At 44.5% G+C, this 17,019-nt stretch overlaps 1 protein-coding gene across 1 annotated transcript in view; it reads left to right on the top strand.

Annotated features, from left to right (window-relative positions):
- olf413 (DBH like monooxygenase olf413) overlaps positions 1-17,019 on the top strand; it is a 109,411-nt gene that overhangs the window by 72,081 nt on the left and 20,311 nt on the right. Inside the window, exons 3-5 of the mRNA XM_017148753.3 lie at positions 216-371; positions 15,587-15,871; positions 16,561-16,746. Coding sequence (XP_017004242.1) covers positions 216-371; positions 15,587-15,871; positions 16,561-16,746 — 627 coding nt within the window. The remainder of the gene's footprint in view (positions 1-215; positions 372-15,586; positions 15,872-16,560; positions 16,747-17,019) is intronic.

Below are 17,019 nucleotides of genomic sequence, written 5' to 3'. Positions count from 1 at the left end.
GAACTTGAGCTTGCATGTTGGGAAAGTTGAGCACTTTCTGGGGGAGTCAGCAATGAAAACCGGGGGATTCTTTTTGCTTAATGATATGAAAATATATCAGAAAGAGCATCTCCACAAAGATGCAAAAGCTCTGAGTAAATTAAGCATTTTTCTCACATTTTTCTCGCATTTTCCATTCATTAATCCCCGTTCGCTTTCGCTGCATTTAATTACAGGATCGACACGTCACACGGAACGGAGACCCCGAGCCCCTGGTGGATCCCTCGCAGGATTATATGCTGATGCTGGGCTACGAGAATGCGACGCACACGGTCCTTCGCTTCCGACGCAAGCTGGACACATGCGACCCCAGTCACGATATTGCCATAACGGTGAGTTCAGTCCATCCAGAGTCAACGGTTTAATAGATATACTGGTCAAAGTTTGGCCAGCTCCGAGTGAAATTTATGCCCTCTGCCAGCGCCGGGGGTGAAGTCGAGAAGTCCTGCCCGACTCATAGTTTATGTTAATAAAAGTTTCAGAGTGCCGCCACCAGAACTCCGATGATATAAGCGGCTGCCATCAGAGTACTCAAGTGATTCTCAGTTTCCCGGGGGGAGCAACTCTGGGGGCTAAACAGAGAAAAAAAAGAGGTTAATTGTAGGATAAATATTTTAATTTATTTACCCAAAAATTAACCTCTTTTTTAGGTATAGGATTTAGGATAAGGGATTATAAATTTACGATTACCAACTTGAATTTGAACATAAGTAAATATATATTTAACAGAAAAATGAAAAAGATTTAATTTCTTGAAAAATACTATCTATTAAAACATTTTTGAAAATGAATCACTTAAAATAAAAGCCCTAAGAGTTATTCCGTTTAGTCCCATTTATCCACTTTTCAAAAATGTGTCTTTCTGTGCAGTGCTTTCAGCTTCGGCAATAACCTTAAACAAATATAAACAGTGAAATTTGTGGCATGCTAAGCATACGGAATCAGCCCCCCGGCTGTATCCTTTTTCCCAGACGAGAAAAACAAGGGCCAAAGATTAGGGATTGCGGATTAGGGGTTGCATTCGAACCGTTAAGCCCTGCTGCCGCTTATTAGCTGCACTCCTTGGCCATTCCAATCGCTTCATATTGGCTGTGCAATTAGCTGCCAAATCTCTTCATCGCCAGCCACCTCTAAGCACTCCATCAAAGCCGCAGATATCGCAGAGGAAATGGCGGAGGGCGACCAAGTCATAGTGATACAAGTTTTATCACGTATAACTTAAGCGTAAATCTTAAAGAAAACTTTCTGGTTAACTTAAGTAAACAAAGCGCGTGGCGCAAGCACCCAAATACTTGCCGAGAAGGAAAGAGCAAAGGACACATATGCCAGACATGGCGACAAAGACTAAAGGGAACCGACCGAATACCCCCGACCGCAAACCTTATACACATATTGAGATATAGTGTGCCTGAAGTTTGACTAACCCAAACGAGCGGAGTGGGCGAAAAATGTTATGCAGAGTCGCGTGTGTTTGTTCGTAGACACATTTGGTTATTGCTTTATCTAAACGGTCCAAGTCCCTTTCCCACTTCCAGGCTCTTAGGATATTTTTGTGGGAGGGAGCATTTTATTTGTCTAGCGTATTAATTGGATTTTGTCGCGTCATCAGCGACACAGTAAGGACGAGAGACTGGGGGAATTTCGGGGATTGGGCACTCACCCTCACCGTTCCCGGAAAAATCTTTTCGCCAAATCGCCCTAGACAAATTATTTTGCAATAAGCCAGTACTTAATGTTGTTGTACAGCTTTGGCTAGCATTTGTTGTGGGGCAATTTTGGAGCACAATGCAAAGTTTTAATGAATTTCTGTTTTAGCTGACCCCGCTCTACGCAGTTCGTTTAAGTTTGCCGCTACAATTTACTCTGAAGCCGAAAGTGGATAAAGGGAGTTTCGGAAGGGGAATGGCAGCTTTGCCACTATTTGTACAATCCTAGTACCCTAGAATCCCAAGGAGTATTTATACTTTCGCGGTCAGACCGAAAAAGTATAGGAATTATATATTCTTTAAACTTTATTGCTCTTTAAATTAAGGGAAATATAATATTTTGTTATCAGTTATCATAATATCATTACATATTTAAATTGAGAAGTTTTATTTGCATAAAGAGAACCACAATATTTTGATCTGATTTAAGCAGAGTAAATTTTTCTAGATTTATTTTTTAACAAGCTAGACTAGGTATCATAAGGTTTATTTTAATTTTTAAAACTCCATCGTTCTTTTCCTTCTCGCATAAGAAGTTTTCCCCATTTTGGCTTTGCTTTTGTGCTTTCCCCTAACTTCTTCGCCGATTTCCGCTTTTGCGCCATTTTGGGCAAGGTATTTTGCATCTGGCCCGCTCCCTTCATTTCCACCCTCCTAACTCCCCCGCTGTCCCATGAATAAAAAGTAAACTACAACTTGCAGTTTTTTGCATTAAGTGCAATAGAGTAGGGGAGTAGAGTGGGTAGGAGGGGGAGGGGGGTTGGAAAAGCAGAAGCAACCATTTGGCAAATTAAGCGCTGTTTGTTGTGCATCCGGAGGGGGGTGGGGGTTGGTTGGTGAAAATTAATAATGTATTGTGTGCAGAGCCATTTGCAAGGTTTGAGTTTGGTTTGTCCAGAACTTTGAGGTCAGCGTGCGGAGCATGATTTGCCATGCACTTAAAAATTTATTAATTGTTTGCGTTTCTCCAAGAGCAGCTCCACCGAACCCCTAAGCCGCCGCCTAAAAAATACAACTTCTGCCCACTTTCTTTTCGCGTTTAATGAGCGGCAATTGTGCAAATTGCAGCAGAAACTTGCGATGTAGAAAAAATAATTTTTCCTATTGTCCTTGTAGAACAAAATTACCTCTTCGTTGTTTTCCATGAAAAAGACTCGAACCCTTTCGAGTACCCTCTCATTGTTTACCATTTAAGCCGATTTCAATATTTGATCCTCTTTCAAAACTTTTAAATCTAATCTCCCCCGGCCTTCACATATTATTTTTTCGATTTTGTGCCACTTCAAAGCGCATCGAAGCCAGCCATATGAATTTATCAGTCTAAGGCGCTCAAGTGGCATAATCATTTTAGCTCACCCCACCGCTTCTGACCCATTTTCCCATAAGAATGCCCAAAATTAACCTCGCCAGGAGAAGGACTCGGGCAGAGCCTGCATTTTTAATATACCAAAATAAAAAATTTCCAGCTGTTTAAGCTCGTAATATAAAATCCTATTCTAAATAACTTTCAACGATTTCAAGAATTTTGCTCTACCCACCAACAACCCCGCGGCCCACAATTTTCCAGCGAAAGGTCATAAAAAATGGAATAAAAAATGGGAGAAGGCTGCTCGGGGGCGGAGTCAATCAGCTGCTCAACCTTTCGAGTTGCCAGTGTTCAATTAAGCGTGTACAATAAATTCCCTGGCCGTGGAGCAACCCCTATCGGTATAGGGGATACTCGATACAGAGCATATGTGCGGAGGGCTTGATCTCGGGGAAAGTTCAAAGTTTGTGTCTCGACCAATTTTCCTATAAATATAAATAAAAATGTTTATTTATATAATTAATTGTATCAGTCGGAGGAAATTGGCCAAGCGAGCAACCCTTTTCGCTGGCTCCCTCTTCTTTTTGGGTTCATAAATAAATAAAACTGCAGGGGTTGGCAGAGGGAGAGGGCCGGTAATGCACGCACGTTTTTTCCTATAAAACCAAAGGGGGTGGGGAGGAAAACCGCAAAAACGTCAACCACAATACAAAAATTACAGCCACTAAAAACCGCCAACGACGGCGGCGACGACGAAGTTGAAAAATATCAATCGATGTGGGTTCATTTATGTGTAATGAACATTAATGAAGCGCAAAGAGCGTGACTAATAACGAAATTACCAATTGGCCAAAAAGAGTCAAGACCGCAGTCGAGAGATGACGTCACTGGCCTTTTCCCTCTTTATTTTTTCTTTCACCACCCACCAGCTTGACCCATTGCAAGCGAACGGAGGAAACTTTTCGGAAGAAAATCTATGAAAAGAAATCAAACATGGGTAAGAAGTGAGTGGTATAGAGATAAAAGTGCGGTAAGGGGCGTTGCAGAGGTGGAATAATAATACTGCGCATAAACCATAAAATGCCATTAAGTGCGTCATTTCAATTTGATTTCAGAGCTCTGATTTTTTATTTTATTTTCCCTTCCTTAACTTTGCCTAATGCGAGTGGATGGAAGGAAAAAAAGGACACAAAAAAGTTGAAATTGTAAAGTTCCGTCTCTGTCTGTATTCCATTTTCCATTTCTGCGTCGGTCAATTCCAACTCATTGAAATATTTTTAATGATTTCCTGCGTTATCCCCAAAGTTTGGCACTTAAATCTAAACGACAACTGACAAATGCTAAATTATGGCTTGAAGTAATCACAAAAGGATTAGGAGGCGACTGTCAGATAAATTTGGCATGCACAGATTGAAATACATTTATCACTCAATATTCCTTCCGTTCGTTGTGTGAGTTGGCTTAATTATTCCACCCATTCAATTCTTTTTCTGGATGGATAATGAATGGTTTTCAATTTATCCGAGCCAACAATAGACACTGGAAGTGTTTTTGTCGTGGCTTTAATTAAATTTTCTCAAACTCGCTTAATTGCCCTACGCCCACTGCAAATCATTAAAATCTTTATGGTCCGGCTTCTCCCTGCCAATAAAAACCCTCAATTTGACAAGGTACACAAAATTGTCATTAAGTAGCCTCCATTACATTCCCAGTCCCCAACCAATTTCGAAAACTCAACTTCTAGGGGCCTCTGAAGCTTTTGTCTTGATTTGTGCATAATAATTGAGTGATTACAATTTTTAATTTCCCATTGACTTTCATGTTGCATTATTATTATTATTATTATATTTGCTTAGGCCAACAAACAACACGAGGGGAGAACAAAAAGAAACTCATTTAAAATGCAAATTTTCTCTAAACTGGGCAAATTATAATTCAACAGAGACCGAAAGCAACATTCCGCGCCGAAAGTGACAATTAACACTAATTGTCATTATAATAATTTCATATTGTTTTTTCGCTCTCAGTTGTTGTTGCTACCGCCACCGATGTTGTTGTTGTTGTGGTAATTGTTTAAGCTTGCCACGGCATTTTGCTGTCCTGGCAATTTAAAATGCAAAAACTGGAGTAGAGTGGAGAAAAAAATAATCGTGGGGCAAAAAACTTTGCCGTGTGAAGAGAACTTCAGTTCAGTTCAGTTCGAAGCCGGGTAAAAATATTGTTTTTAATATAATTTATGTGCCCGGGCCAGGGCCCAAGTCGAAGTAGTTCTGTAATGGAATTATGACCCTGTTTTCACCCCTCGCCCTTCTTCGTCCTCCACGAGATCCGCACATGGCGCTACAATTTTTGCTATGTGTTTATTATTTTAACACGAAACTTGCACTCGAGCCGAGGGTCTGGGGCTAGATGGAGTTTTCCCCACTTGTAAACAGTAATTTTTGCCCATTAATGGTGGTCCTTGCATACTCACATATGTATATAGTATGGTGTTATTGTTGTTTCCCCCCGCCATAACAAAAGCAAAAACAAAAAGGCAACAAGTCAAGTCGACAGTAATTTTCAACACTTACCAGCGGGCTAAGGACACGGGGTGCCCAGGACCCCAGAACCCCAGGACCCCAATGGCCATTGCAATTTTTACATCAAAGCAGCGAATTCTTCGAAACGAATCCAACCTCGGTGGGGAAAATCGTGTGACAGAGGAGGACAAGAAAGTGGGCTCTAATGGAAAGCCGGCGATTCCGCAGAGAAAGCATTTTGGGGAACAGACATTCGCAGACATTTCCCTTCCTGGCGCTGACTTTTGTGCAAAATCGTGCCATAAACATGAACACCAACAGGCACACCATCCCCATCACCCAGGCGTCCCTCTTACGGGTCACATATGTGTGCAGTTTGTCACGGCATAAGCTCGAGCTGTTCAACTTGAGGAGGAGGGACTCCAAGGAGTGCTGCAACTATGGATTCGCGTCACAGCAGAACGCAAAAACCAAAACCAAAGCAGTGACTTTTATAATGAATTATTAGTGGAGTGGTCAGGGGGCTGGGGCTGGAGAGAGGGGGTTTGGTTACTTGTGTGGTGTTTGCGGGTCTTGCGGTTTCAGCTTGGCACTTAAAAATTTAATAGGGCTGCAACAAAAACCCGCTACAACCCAAAAAGAACCCAACCCGGGCGCCAAAAAGTATGCAGCGAAATTTAAATTGATTTAATTTTTCAGGTTTTTTGTCGGAGCTCAGTTTGTGCGGCGGCCAGCCAACTGGAAATCCTTTGGCACTTTGTTAGTGCCAAAGTCACAAGAGCAGAACCGAACATTTTAGCCTTTGGCCCCGAAAAAAAATAAATGCCAACTAAAAGCCAAGTTAAGTGCACAAGGTGGTCAGCAGCTTCTTTTTGCACAGACCAAAAGCAAAAAAACATTAATGCAGCAAGAGGTCGGTTCAAGTGGTCGCCAAAAAATGATGAAATTAACCTTCAGCCAAATGGTAGGGGAAAGCTCTCAAAAAACCTGAAATGGGCTTGAACTAGCCTCGTTCATTTATGCTTCCCGCTCATTACGCCTTGCAATGTTTTTCGCATTTTTTGCGAACCGTTTTATGTTGATTGCTTTGAAGAGCACAATGGTGGCCAAAAAAAGGCAAACGCTGTGTATACGCTGCCACTTTTAGCCCCTGGAAAACCCCATCTACGCTGCCTACTACTGAAAGCCTCTTTTGCAACACAAACACACTCATCTAAACCAGACCACTTTACACTGGCCGCGCAGCCAAACAAAAATTGCGCATAATTCCGGCTCGGTAAAAGTTTCGAGTCCTGAGCTGTGCTGCTCTGCCACTTCTCCACTCCGGCGGAGTTCTACGTTCTACGTTCTAAACGTTCCCCGACCCAAACCCAAACCCAGAGCCAAAACCCGACACCGCCAGCGACGTCGTCGTCGTATATTTGTCAAGCAAATGGAATAACCGTTGCAATTGCTACAACGTCAAAGCCAAACAAAAATGTTATTTGCCGCTTTGCCCAAAAATCAAGTACACAACCAGCCCGGAACCCAGAAACCGAGTCCTGCCAGCGGGCTGGGATTCGGGGGGGGAAGTGAAATGTGGATTTTGATGTTGCCTGGTACCCGGCAAGTGGTCTATAGGGGGACGGGGATCGGGGGGTCCTGAAGTGCGGCGCCCGCCTAGTCGCTTTATTAAAGTTAAAACCCAGCATTGTCCCTTTTTACACATGAGTTTGCGAGTTGACGAGCATCGAATGAGCGACCGAATCAACGAACGAATGCACACTCGCAGGACCAAAAGACTGGGGGAAACATCAGAGCAACACATATGTATAAACTGCAAAGAGATTCGCCTATGCCCAGATTTTCAGCTGCACCCATCGCCGAAAACAATCCAAGAGTGGTAGGGTACAAATTGGTCAGTCATCCTTGGTTGGGGAGAATGTCCTGCCGGAGGATGAGAACCGAAAAACAATATAATTGGGGTTTGTTGACCATGTCAAAAGTCAGACCAAAACCCATTTCCATTACATGATATTTAAATTTGGAAAAAAATAAACAAATTGGATTTTTAAAGTACAAAATTATAAAAAAAAGGAATATTCTTTGAACTTGATGATTACTTTTCCTGGAAATTGGCTTTTGTCAACTTTTTAAACCTTTTAAATTAGTCTGGATTTGGCATATGGTATTATTAAAAAATCATATGGTCATTTCAAATCCCTTGAACTTCTTTTATGCGAAAGTTTATATACCCGATCGGTTCGTTTTCCGACCCTGTCCCAAATTTCGCTCCTTTTTTCGGACTGTGATTTTCACGATTCGCGCTCAGAAGTTTGCATTCGCCGTGTTGTTTCTGTTCCGGAGTGGGTGAGCTTGGGTTTGGGTTTGGGCTCGGCATCGGGTGATGGTGATGGGGGCTTCATGTTGATGGTGTTGTGGCACTAGAAGTGCATGTGAAACGTGCACGCCAAAAAACCGAAAGCAAAGCAAAAGGCAAACCCCAGTACAACGCAATGAGAAACGTTTGTTTTAATGCCCTAAAGCGACAAATATTGAAAGAGAGAGCGAAATGGAAAGCGGAGTCTGTGTTCTGGGTGCTGGAACTGCAATACTAAACTCCAGTCGGCGATTTAACGGCCAAAGTAATGCAATGACAAACAAAACAGCCGGCACGGTGAGGTTTTGAGTTTTTCAGTTTTCCAGTTTTTTTCCAGGGGCTTAAGTGGAGAGGCTCGACCGGGGTTCGCGCATTTTTGGCCATTTTTCCGTCCGAGTTTTGGCAAACGCTTTTCGAGGTGAGCGACAGGAGGGGGGCCATAAATAACGAGCCCAGTTGAGTTGCTTTTCAGCACAGCAGGATATGCCCAGGATTGGGGGGGAACCTGGCCTGTCAAATGCAACAGGAGAGGGACAAAAACCAAAACGGCCGGACCAGGACCTAACACACAAAAAACGTGGAAATCTGCGCATCCTTAGAGCCAAAGTAATTAAAGTGGCAAACGCTGACAGCCACCGGGCGCCACCTGAAAATCCACAATATATAAAAAGCTCATATATGTACGTTTGGAAACCGCAAACGCGAGCGGCGACCCTTCCATACTCCTCATCCGTTGAGCTGTGCAAAACCAATTTGTTTATAAAAATATTAGACCACATGTTGCGGGGGCCGTGGGGCTGTGGGGCTCCGCTGGACGCCATAAAGTATGCAATAGTTGCCCCGACCTGTGTAGTTATTTTATTATATTATTTATGGTCAAATGGCGAAGTAAACTTGCATTTTTTCGCCCCGCTTTTTACGCTTTTCATTCGGTAAACTCTCCGAACAAACTCGGTTAGTAAATTCATTTTAAGCCAAGAGGGACTGGTCATCCGCCCCATCGGTGTGTTATTTTTTCCGCTCATACTCTCTGATGTAAGCCAAATACCGCGCTAGTGACCAAAGCAACCGCAAAGTCCGAGCAACTAAGACACATTCACACACACACATGGACAGGCGAAGAACACAGATACAGACACGGACACACACAAAGTAACCGCAAAAAAGTGGTCAGTTGGCCAAAAACTAAACGAAATGTAATAAAGCAACGGATATGCCAGTTTGGCTTGAACCCCACTCCATCACCATACTCTTGCCCCCTATCGGAAAAGAGGTTCATGGATATGTGAAAATGCTTTTCAGCAGCTGCAGCACAAACACAATAAATGAATATGAATTAGGCAACAGAGGGAGTCAAGGATACAGGGAAAAAATCGAAAAAGAAACCGATACAAATGTGTGTAGGAAAAGAAATCCCAGAACGAAGAGAAACATTCATGTGGGTTGAATGGATTCAAAAGGTGCATATCTGTATAAGCGGAAAAATCTTTATCAAATATTTTGACATGACTTAAACTTAATCAATTGCATGATAATAACAAGTATCTATTTTAAATGATTTAAACAGTTAATAAATTGAGCTTTCAGCAATTAGTTTCAACAAGTTTCTGTAACAAGAGTTTTCATATTATATGTGGTTTATTTCCTATTTAGTTTTCTCTTTTAAAATGCATATATTTTACGGCTATTTATCTCGGCTTTGTGTCATTCCCTGCCCGGTTCATTTGATCTATAATTTGAGCCAAATTTGCTTGGTCAGGCACTTTCCTTTTGACCCATTTGAAGCTGCCGTCTTGTTTACACTTTTGTCTTAATCTTCTTATATGTGGCAATTTTAGTTTCATTTACCAAATCGCATACGTGTACATAAGTGTATTTCTAAACGTATTTGCTGCAATAATTTACGCTGCACTCCTCTTCTCTCCAGCATTCCGCATTCAAATACTGCCGCTTTTGTCCGACCAGAAACATTAATTTTCCTCACAGCTTAAACAACATTTTCATTTACACACACATACGTGAATGGGTGAATGAGCTGAGTGAGTAAGTGGAAGAGTGAATGAGCCGAGACAACACCTGCGGGCACTCTGGGTAGAAACCATATTAGATTTGTTAATTTAAATGCAATTGCCAAAAGCAGTTGCACCTTGAGCCAAATGGCCTTTGCCTTCCTACCATAAATAAATCAAATTAATGTCAATTGCACCGAAAACAACAACAGAAACGGACCGAATGTGTCCAGACATTTTGGGCAGACGAAATTCCGTTCAAACGACTCAATTTAATGAAACAAAAATCATTAAGCCACTTAGCCGAGATGGAGAGAGTGCCGAAAAACGATTACAGGCCTGGGAATAAATTCTTGGGCCTTGATTTGTCCGAACGGGCGATGACTTCTTATTCCGCCCGGGCTGCTCTGGCCAGGATCTCACCTGTCTGGTCCTTGGCCTCCAGCTGGGCCCCGAGACGTGTGTGAGTTCTAGTCGGGCTCCGATTCAGGTGGCTGTCAACAATGTGCAATGATTTCTCTCCGGTCGATGGCAATCACAGAGTCTGACACGGCAATTAGACTGCAACAAAAGGGGTCAGCAGGGGGAGGCTGACGGCTGACCACTTCTGCCTATTAGTTATTGAAATCAGCTGTCAGAAAGTTCCGAAAATTGCACAAGTCCCAACTGATGGCTGGAATGGCATAAATGCCACAGCAACAGAAAACACTGACACACACTGCAAGAAATCGAGGAAATGTCGGGCCAAAGTTGGCCGCTTCTGAATGGGAATCGAAGTTTCCGATGCCATTTCCCACATGCAAAATTGATATTCAATGGGCTTTGGCGAGTGTAGAATAGCTAAGAAGACCAGATCTCTCGACAGGCACTCACAAAAATGGCCGACGTGACCATGGTAACCTGTATGCAGACTAGGGTGGACCAGTAGTATTTTAAAACTAAACTACATTTCTAAACTAAATCCAGACACCACTGCGTATGAGAAATATTTATTGAAACTATTTTTTCGGAAGAAGTAAAGACATCTTATAAAAGCTGGGGGATTTTTGCAAAAACCTAAAAGCCACCCTAATGCAGGCACATGCACTCAGATGGACAGGCACACACATATGCAAAGGACACGGGTTTCTGGGGAACGGTTGATTTGATTGCCGAGCAAGGAGAAAGAAGAGCAGAACGAAAGCGAAGGACCTCGAGTTTTGAGCTCAGCTGCTGCAGAAAGTTTGCACAATGCAAGTTGCCCACTTGCACATCCACATCCATTTCCATTCCCACCTCCACATCCACCCCGCTCAAGTGTGAATTCATGTAAATGTGTGCGAGTCCTGTGCCGCATTTGTTTGCTCTGTTTATAATTCAATTGTAAATGCATTTCAATTACGTGCACATTAAACAGGGCCAGCACAGACAAAGTTTTCGGTGCCGGACCAAGGACTGCGACTTGACCACTGGGCCAGGCGAGACCAGACCAGGCCAAGACCAGGGCCAGGGCCATTACCACGGCCATTGCCGGTCGGAGTCTGAGCCAGAGTCCGAGCCAACTTAGCGAGCGGAACACGCTCCGCATTTAAGGACAATTGGCCCATTATGGCAACGCGTTGAAACGGCAAAATGAGAGTGGGCAAAAAACAAAGAGTGCGATGGGAGGAAAACGGGCGGTGGTAAGGGGGATGCATCCAGGATAACAATGCCATTAACAACTACTACAAATGGCTCTTAAAGGTGCAATGTGTGAACGAATGGCAACGAATGAGCAGCCAAGAGCTTCCTGCGGGCAGAAAAATAAGAAACAAACTGCAATGATTTGCAACTGAACTTTTAGCCCCCCATCCAAAGCAATGATGAAGGCAGTTTTCGAAAAGTTTGAAAAGCGTTAAGCAGCCATTGAGAGCATTATAGTGCAGATAATGCAGAACCATAAAAATACGTAGACCAGCAATCTGATACTAACGTTTCAAGGATCCACTTTTAGTTACACACAAAAAGAAATACTTCGGGATCAAATCGATATGCGCATGGTAAATTTGTGATATTTAGACGCATGCCATTTTTACGGAGATTCTCTGTCTTCGAAAAATAGAGAAACTGGCAATATGACAACTCTCTCCATTCGAAATAGAGCGAGATAGCGCTTAAAATTACATGAGTGGGAGGGAGTAAAGCACATTCAAAATTTGAAATTACATTTCGAACACATCAAATTGAGATGCCGCGTATCAATACCAAATAAATACCACATAATATCAAATTGATCATCGTTTTATATCAATTTTTTTTGGGCGTATACTAAACATTATTTTTTTAAAATATCCATTCGAACTCGATCCCTCTACATCTGCAGCATTGTTAACAAGGCTTAATTGAATGTGAACTGGGCCAAAAAGTCGACCCTCCCTCAACCACCCTCCCGACCCCTTGGATCATCGACGGGGGGCCGAAAGCACCCCCAATGCGTTGAGAACAGTGAAAACCTGCCCAGTCAGAGGTTAAATGACCTTTGGAGTGCACTTAACCAGGCAGCCGGGCTCAGCCGAGCGTTCCGTTTCGTTTCGTTCCGTTCGAGGCTGTATCTTTGTCTGTGTGTATGTGTGTCCTTAGTCCTGCAACCCTCGCAGGTTTTTTGGGCCGTAACCAAAGCCACTCTAATGAGTCGTCCAAGTCCGAGCTCCAGTCCCGCCGCATTCACAATTAGCCTCGAGTCCTCGAGTCCTTCAGGCCCTGCAGCAGTCACTAAAGTGTAACCTGTATTCTTGACCACACTCATTGCCCCTGCTCCTCCTCTGCCCCGCCTCCCGCCTCTCGCCTCCACCTTGCCCACAACATCGTCATCGTCTTTGGCAATTAAGCCTTGGCCGACCGTTGACCACGGCAAATGACCGCAGCCAGTTTGCTTTCATTAATTTTTGGTTGTAATCCTTGCTGAAGCTTTTCATTTCATTTTAGTTTTCGCCTCGCAGTTGTTGTTTCACTGGCTACGGCCTGGCTCTTTCCGGACTTTCCGGACCTTCCGGACTCCTCCTCGTCGTCCTTGTCGTGCGTGTGCATAGTTCGGTGCACACTTTTTCACACTTGGTCTCCTACCTACTGGGGATGCCCAGCACGAGGAAGGGTTGTATGGGTTGAGTAGGAGTAGGTAGTGGGGTTTAGGAAATCTTCAAAGCCAATTTGTTCTAGTATAATCCACATGTTTAGCCTGGAGCAAGAAAACTTTGAGAGCTTTAATTTTGCAAGCCCTATAAGATATTAATTCAAAATATGAAGTTCTTCCTTCCAAAGTACCTTTGTCATTTTTTATCATCTCTGTTAATTATAAAGAATAATCTAAGCCATTTTATAAATCGGAAAACTAGGAAAAATCTTTGCAAAATCTTTCCCAAAATATAATGGGGTCTCCAGACAAAGAGGGTTTGAACTCACTCTTAAATGCCACTTTAGATGCTTGACAATATATTTTAAACTCAGAAGTTCAATGGCTTCATACAGAAATACTAAAATCCCATGAGCCTATAACCTATTAGAACCATTGGAATCTGAATACAGCCAATCAAATCAAAACCAGCGATCCTTTACACTTAACGGGAGCTGGTTTCCTAGATACTAAATAATTACAGCTCGAATTTCCCCAGCTCTACCGCAATCGCTTTAGCTTTGACCACTCAACCATAGGTGGCACTTTGATGAACTCTCATCGGGCCTCAATGCTCGGCCATTGTTTTGCCGCCTCTCGCAATCCAAATCGAAATCCCTTTCAGGTCGCAAATTAAACAATTTACAGGTCACTCCAGAGTCCGGAGGCAGCGATGAACCGGCGACGGCCTCTTTTTTCTTTGTTGCCGGGGACTGACCGTTGAGTTTTTTGCCACAGTGGTCATGTTTTTACATCTGGGCCATGTCCAGGCCCAGTCAGCTTCGGTAGCCTCGGCGTTAATGACTTTTGTGCTTCCTCCCATGGAAGAAGGGGGGAGTCATTCTGTCGCCTGGCCAAATGTTTTAAAACTGCTGCTGCTGCTGCTGTGCTGTGCTGCTGTTATTGTGGGTTGTTGTTACTGGCGATTGCCGGGCGGTTAGTGCGCCGCGTTTGCTACCGCCCGCAGTGTTTGCCAGGACAACCAGGACAACCGACTCATTTGTACAGGTTTTTTACACACTCCGCCTCGTTTGGATCGGTGGTGGTAGAGAGGGGGGAGCGAGGAGTGGGGAAAAGGGAATTGTTAATTAAAGTATTGTCTCCTCGTTGCTGGCAAAATGAACAAGTAGAAACAAGGACCTGGCCCACTAGTCCTGCTCGGCTCTGCTCTTCTCTGCACTGCTCTGCTCGTCGTCCTGGGCCGTCAATTGTCGAACATGGTACTCTACAGTTCCACTTAACAGCTACAATGGGCACTTTGCCACAATGAATTCAAATGGATGCCCCCGACGTTCGTTTTTCCTTCTTTTTTTTCACTGCACACCACCACTCTCACACACCGAGTGCTACATGTGTTGTTATTGTTGTTTCTGCTGTGTCGCTGCACACACACGTGGACATGACGTGCACACAATGACAGCTGACTGTTGGCTTCCAAAAGCCCCGAGGCCATGGCAGTCCACAAACGAGAGTTTGGAGGGGGTCAGAGGTGAGCCCGGGTGAGTGGGGAATCGGAGGACTCATAGAGCAGGCCGTGATTCTTTAATGACTGCTTTAATTTTCGGGTTTACCAATTAAAACTACGTGGGAAATGAAAAATACATGCAGTACGGAGCTTGCATAATACAAGGGCCAGAAGAGAGCACCCTCGGGGTGAGGATGGGGTGGAAATCCCCCTGCAGGAAAATGGGAAAATGCCGTTGAGCTAGACGAATGTTCGGGGGCACCCACTTGAAGTGTAAATTGGTTGCCCAAAGATGCAATTGCGGACCGAAAACTGCACAAGGGCAGCTCGGAAATGTAATTCAGCTAAATGCACCGGGCAGACAGCTCAAGTACAGTACAGTTCCTGCTCGGCTAGTGAAATTTGGCAACGGTGGTGGCCCATAAGTGCACTAGTAGGGCAGCGGCGAATTAATTTGTTAAATGGGAATTAAATAAATGAAATGCGGTCACTTGGAGGGCGCAAGAGGATCGCGGGATAGTGGCCAACAATGAAGGAATCCATCTCCGTCGAGGGGGAGTTTCGTTTCGGGTGAAGTGCGGCAACGTTTTCCGTACGCTGCAATTTGCACCATTAACCCGCCATCGACAATGCCCAACTTCAGCTTCCGACTGCAGCTGACCAAACATCCCATCCACCTGCCTTCCCCCCGCCAGGTCTGCCCACAGGCAAACATCCTTGCTTCCTTCCTGCCCTGTTGTTGTCGGCCACCCTTCCACCCAACTTGGAAGCGCGAGCTTCCCTGCTTTTTTTGCGAATGTGTACTTCATTTAGCAGGCGAACCTTGTCCAGAATAAAGGGGAGCAGGGAGTACAGAGCAGGGGGGCTTCCGGAGCCAGACAGTGCATCCGTGTACACGTCAGCAACGACATTATTGCCGCTGTTGCTGGGTTGTTGCAACGCCATTATAACGCCATTTCGACGAACCCACCTTGACCACCTCTGGCAACTAATTTTTTACACATTTCTCATTTTTCAACCCGCCATTATCCGCTATCCGCTCTTCCATTGCAGAACGACACGATGCGCCTGCTGTACATGTACCACGCCCAGGATCCGCCGCACGGCTCGGTGCGTCCTGGCACCCTTCCGGATCCGGCCCGCGCCTTCCGCCCCTACCGCCCCATGGTCCTGATGCAGCGCGCCCAAATGCCGATGCCCTCGCCCACGCACGACGAGCGCGTGCGAGTCCTCGAGCTGCGCAACGAGGACGTGGAGCTGCCCTCCGGCGACCTGCCGCTCTTCTGGTGCAAGATGTTCAAGCTGGAGGACATCAATCGCAAGCACCACCTGATCCGGGTAAGGGAATTCGATCCAGGGACACCCGGATACCCCTTAGTCTCTCCGGTTAACGCGGGTAGTCACAGTTCGAATTTATTGTGATTTTAACTAAATTTTCCGTGGCCATCGCGATATTTTTTGCCGAGTTAATCAATTAGTTTTATTTTTTTCCAAATACCAATCTTTAAAAATTAAATTCTATAACGTGTAATATTTCATAGTACAAAAAAAAATATGTTCCCGTAAAATCGATATGGTCATGCAAAACATATTTCGGTTTTACATGAAATACTCTTTTCGACCAGTTCACATTTACCTGGCCACATATTAAGTTGAAATTGATCTTAATTAATGTAAAATTTATCTAGTTTTCATATCGATTTTTTTTTTGGGTGTACTAAAGTCGAAACTTCTTTTAAACATTTTCGCCGGGGTGCAGGACTAAACGATATTAAATACAATGCATAATTAAGGCCAAGTGCAGTGACGCGTTCGTTCTGGAATTCCGCTTTTGTCTGGCAGTCACTGCTCGCCGTATTCCGCATTCTGAGCTGTCGTTGTCTCTTGGCCTCGGCATAACCAAATTGAAATATTCAAAATTTATCCCCGTCTCGCGCGCCCTATCTTTCCCACAATGCACATCATCTCCATCTCGCTAACCGTTGTCTCTCGTCCTCCCCGGTTCATTTTCTTTTCATGGCTGGCAGTACGAGCCGATTTATGATTCATCGTCCAGCGTGCACTACTTGCAGCACATAACGCTGCACGAGTGCCAGGGAGCCCACGCGGAGCTGGAGGAGATGGCACGCGAGCAGGGTCGCCAGTGCCTGGGAGCCCGTTCCATTCCGCTGGCGTGCAACGCCATCGTGGCCTCCTGGTCGCGCGGCAGCGAGGTAAGCATAAGCATCCGAGAACGGAATCACAATCTCCGGCCCCGATACCCCGACACCCCGAATCTCCGATACCCCATGTCCCCATGTCCCGATACCCAGAACCCCAATACCCTCAGCCATTTTCGTCATAACCATAACCATGCAATATTAATTTAACCTTCGCAAATGCTTCCTTTCAACACGAAAAAAGGCGTCAGAGAAGCCAAGGCAAAAGGCCTACACGACTACATGATTACCCTATGTCAAGTGGAAGAGGGATTTTTTCCTGTCTTA

This window comes from Drosophila takahashii, chromosome 3L (genome assembly GCF_030179915.1).
Source record: "Drosophila takahashii strain IR98-3 E-12201 chromosome 3L, DtakHiC1v2, whole genome shotgun sequence".
Taxonomy (NCBI): domain Eukaryota; kingdom Metazoa; phylum Arthropoda; class Insecta; order Diptera; family Drosophilidae; genus Drosophila; species Drosophila takahashii.
This window is presented reverse-complemented; position numbering and strand designations above follow the sequence as displayed.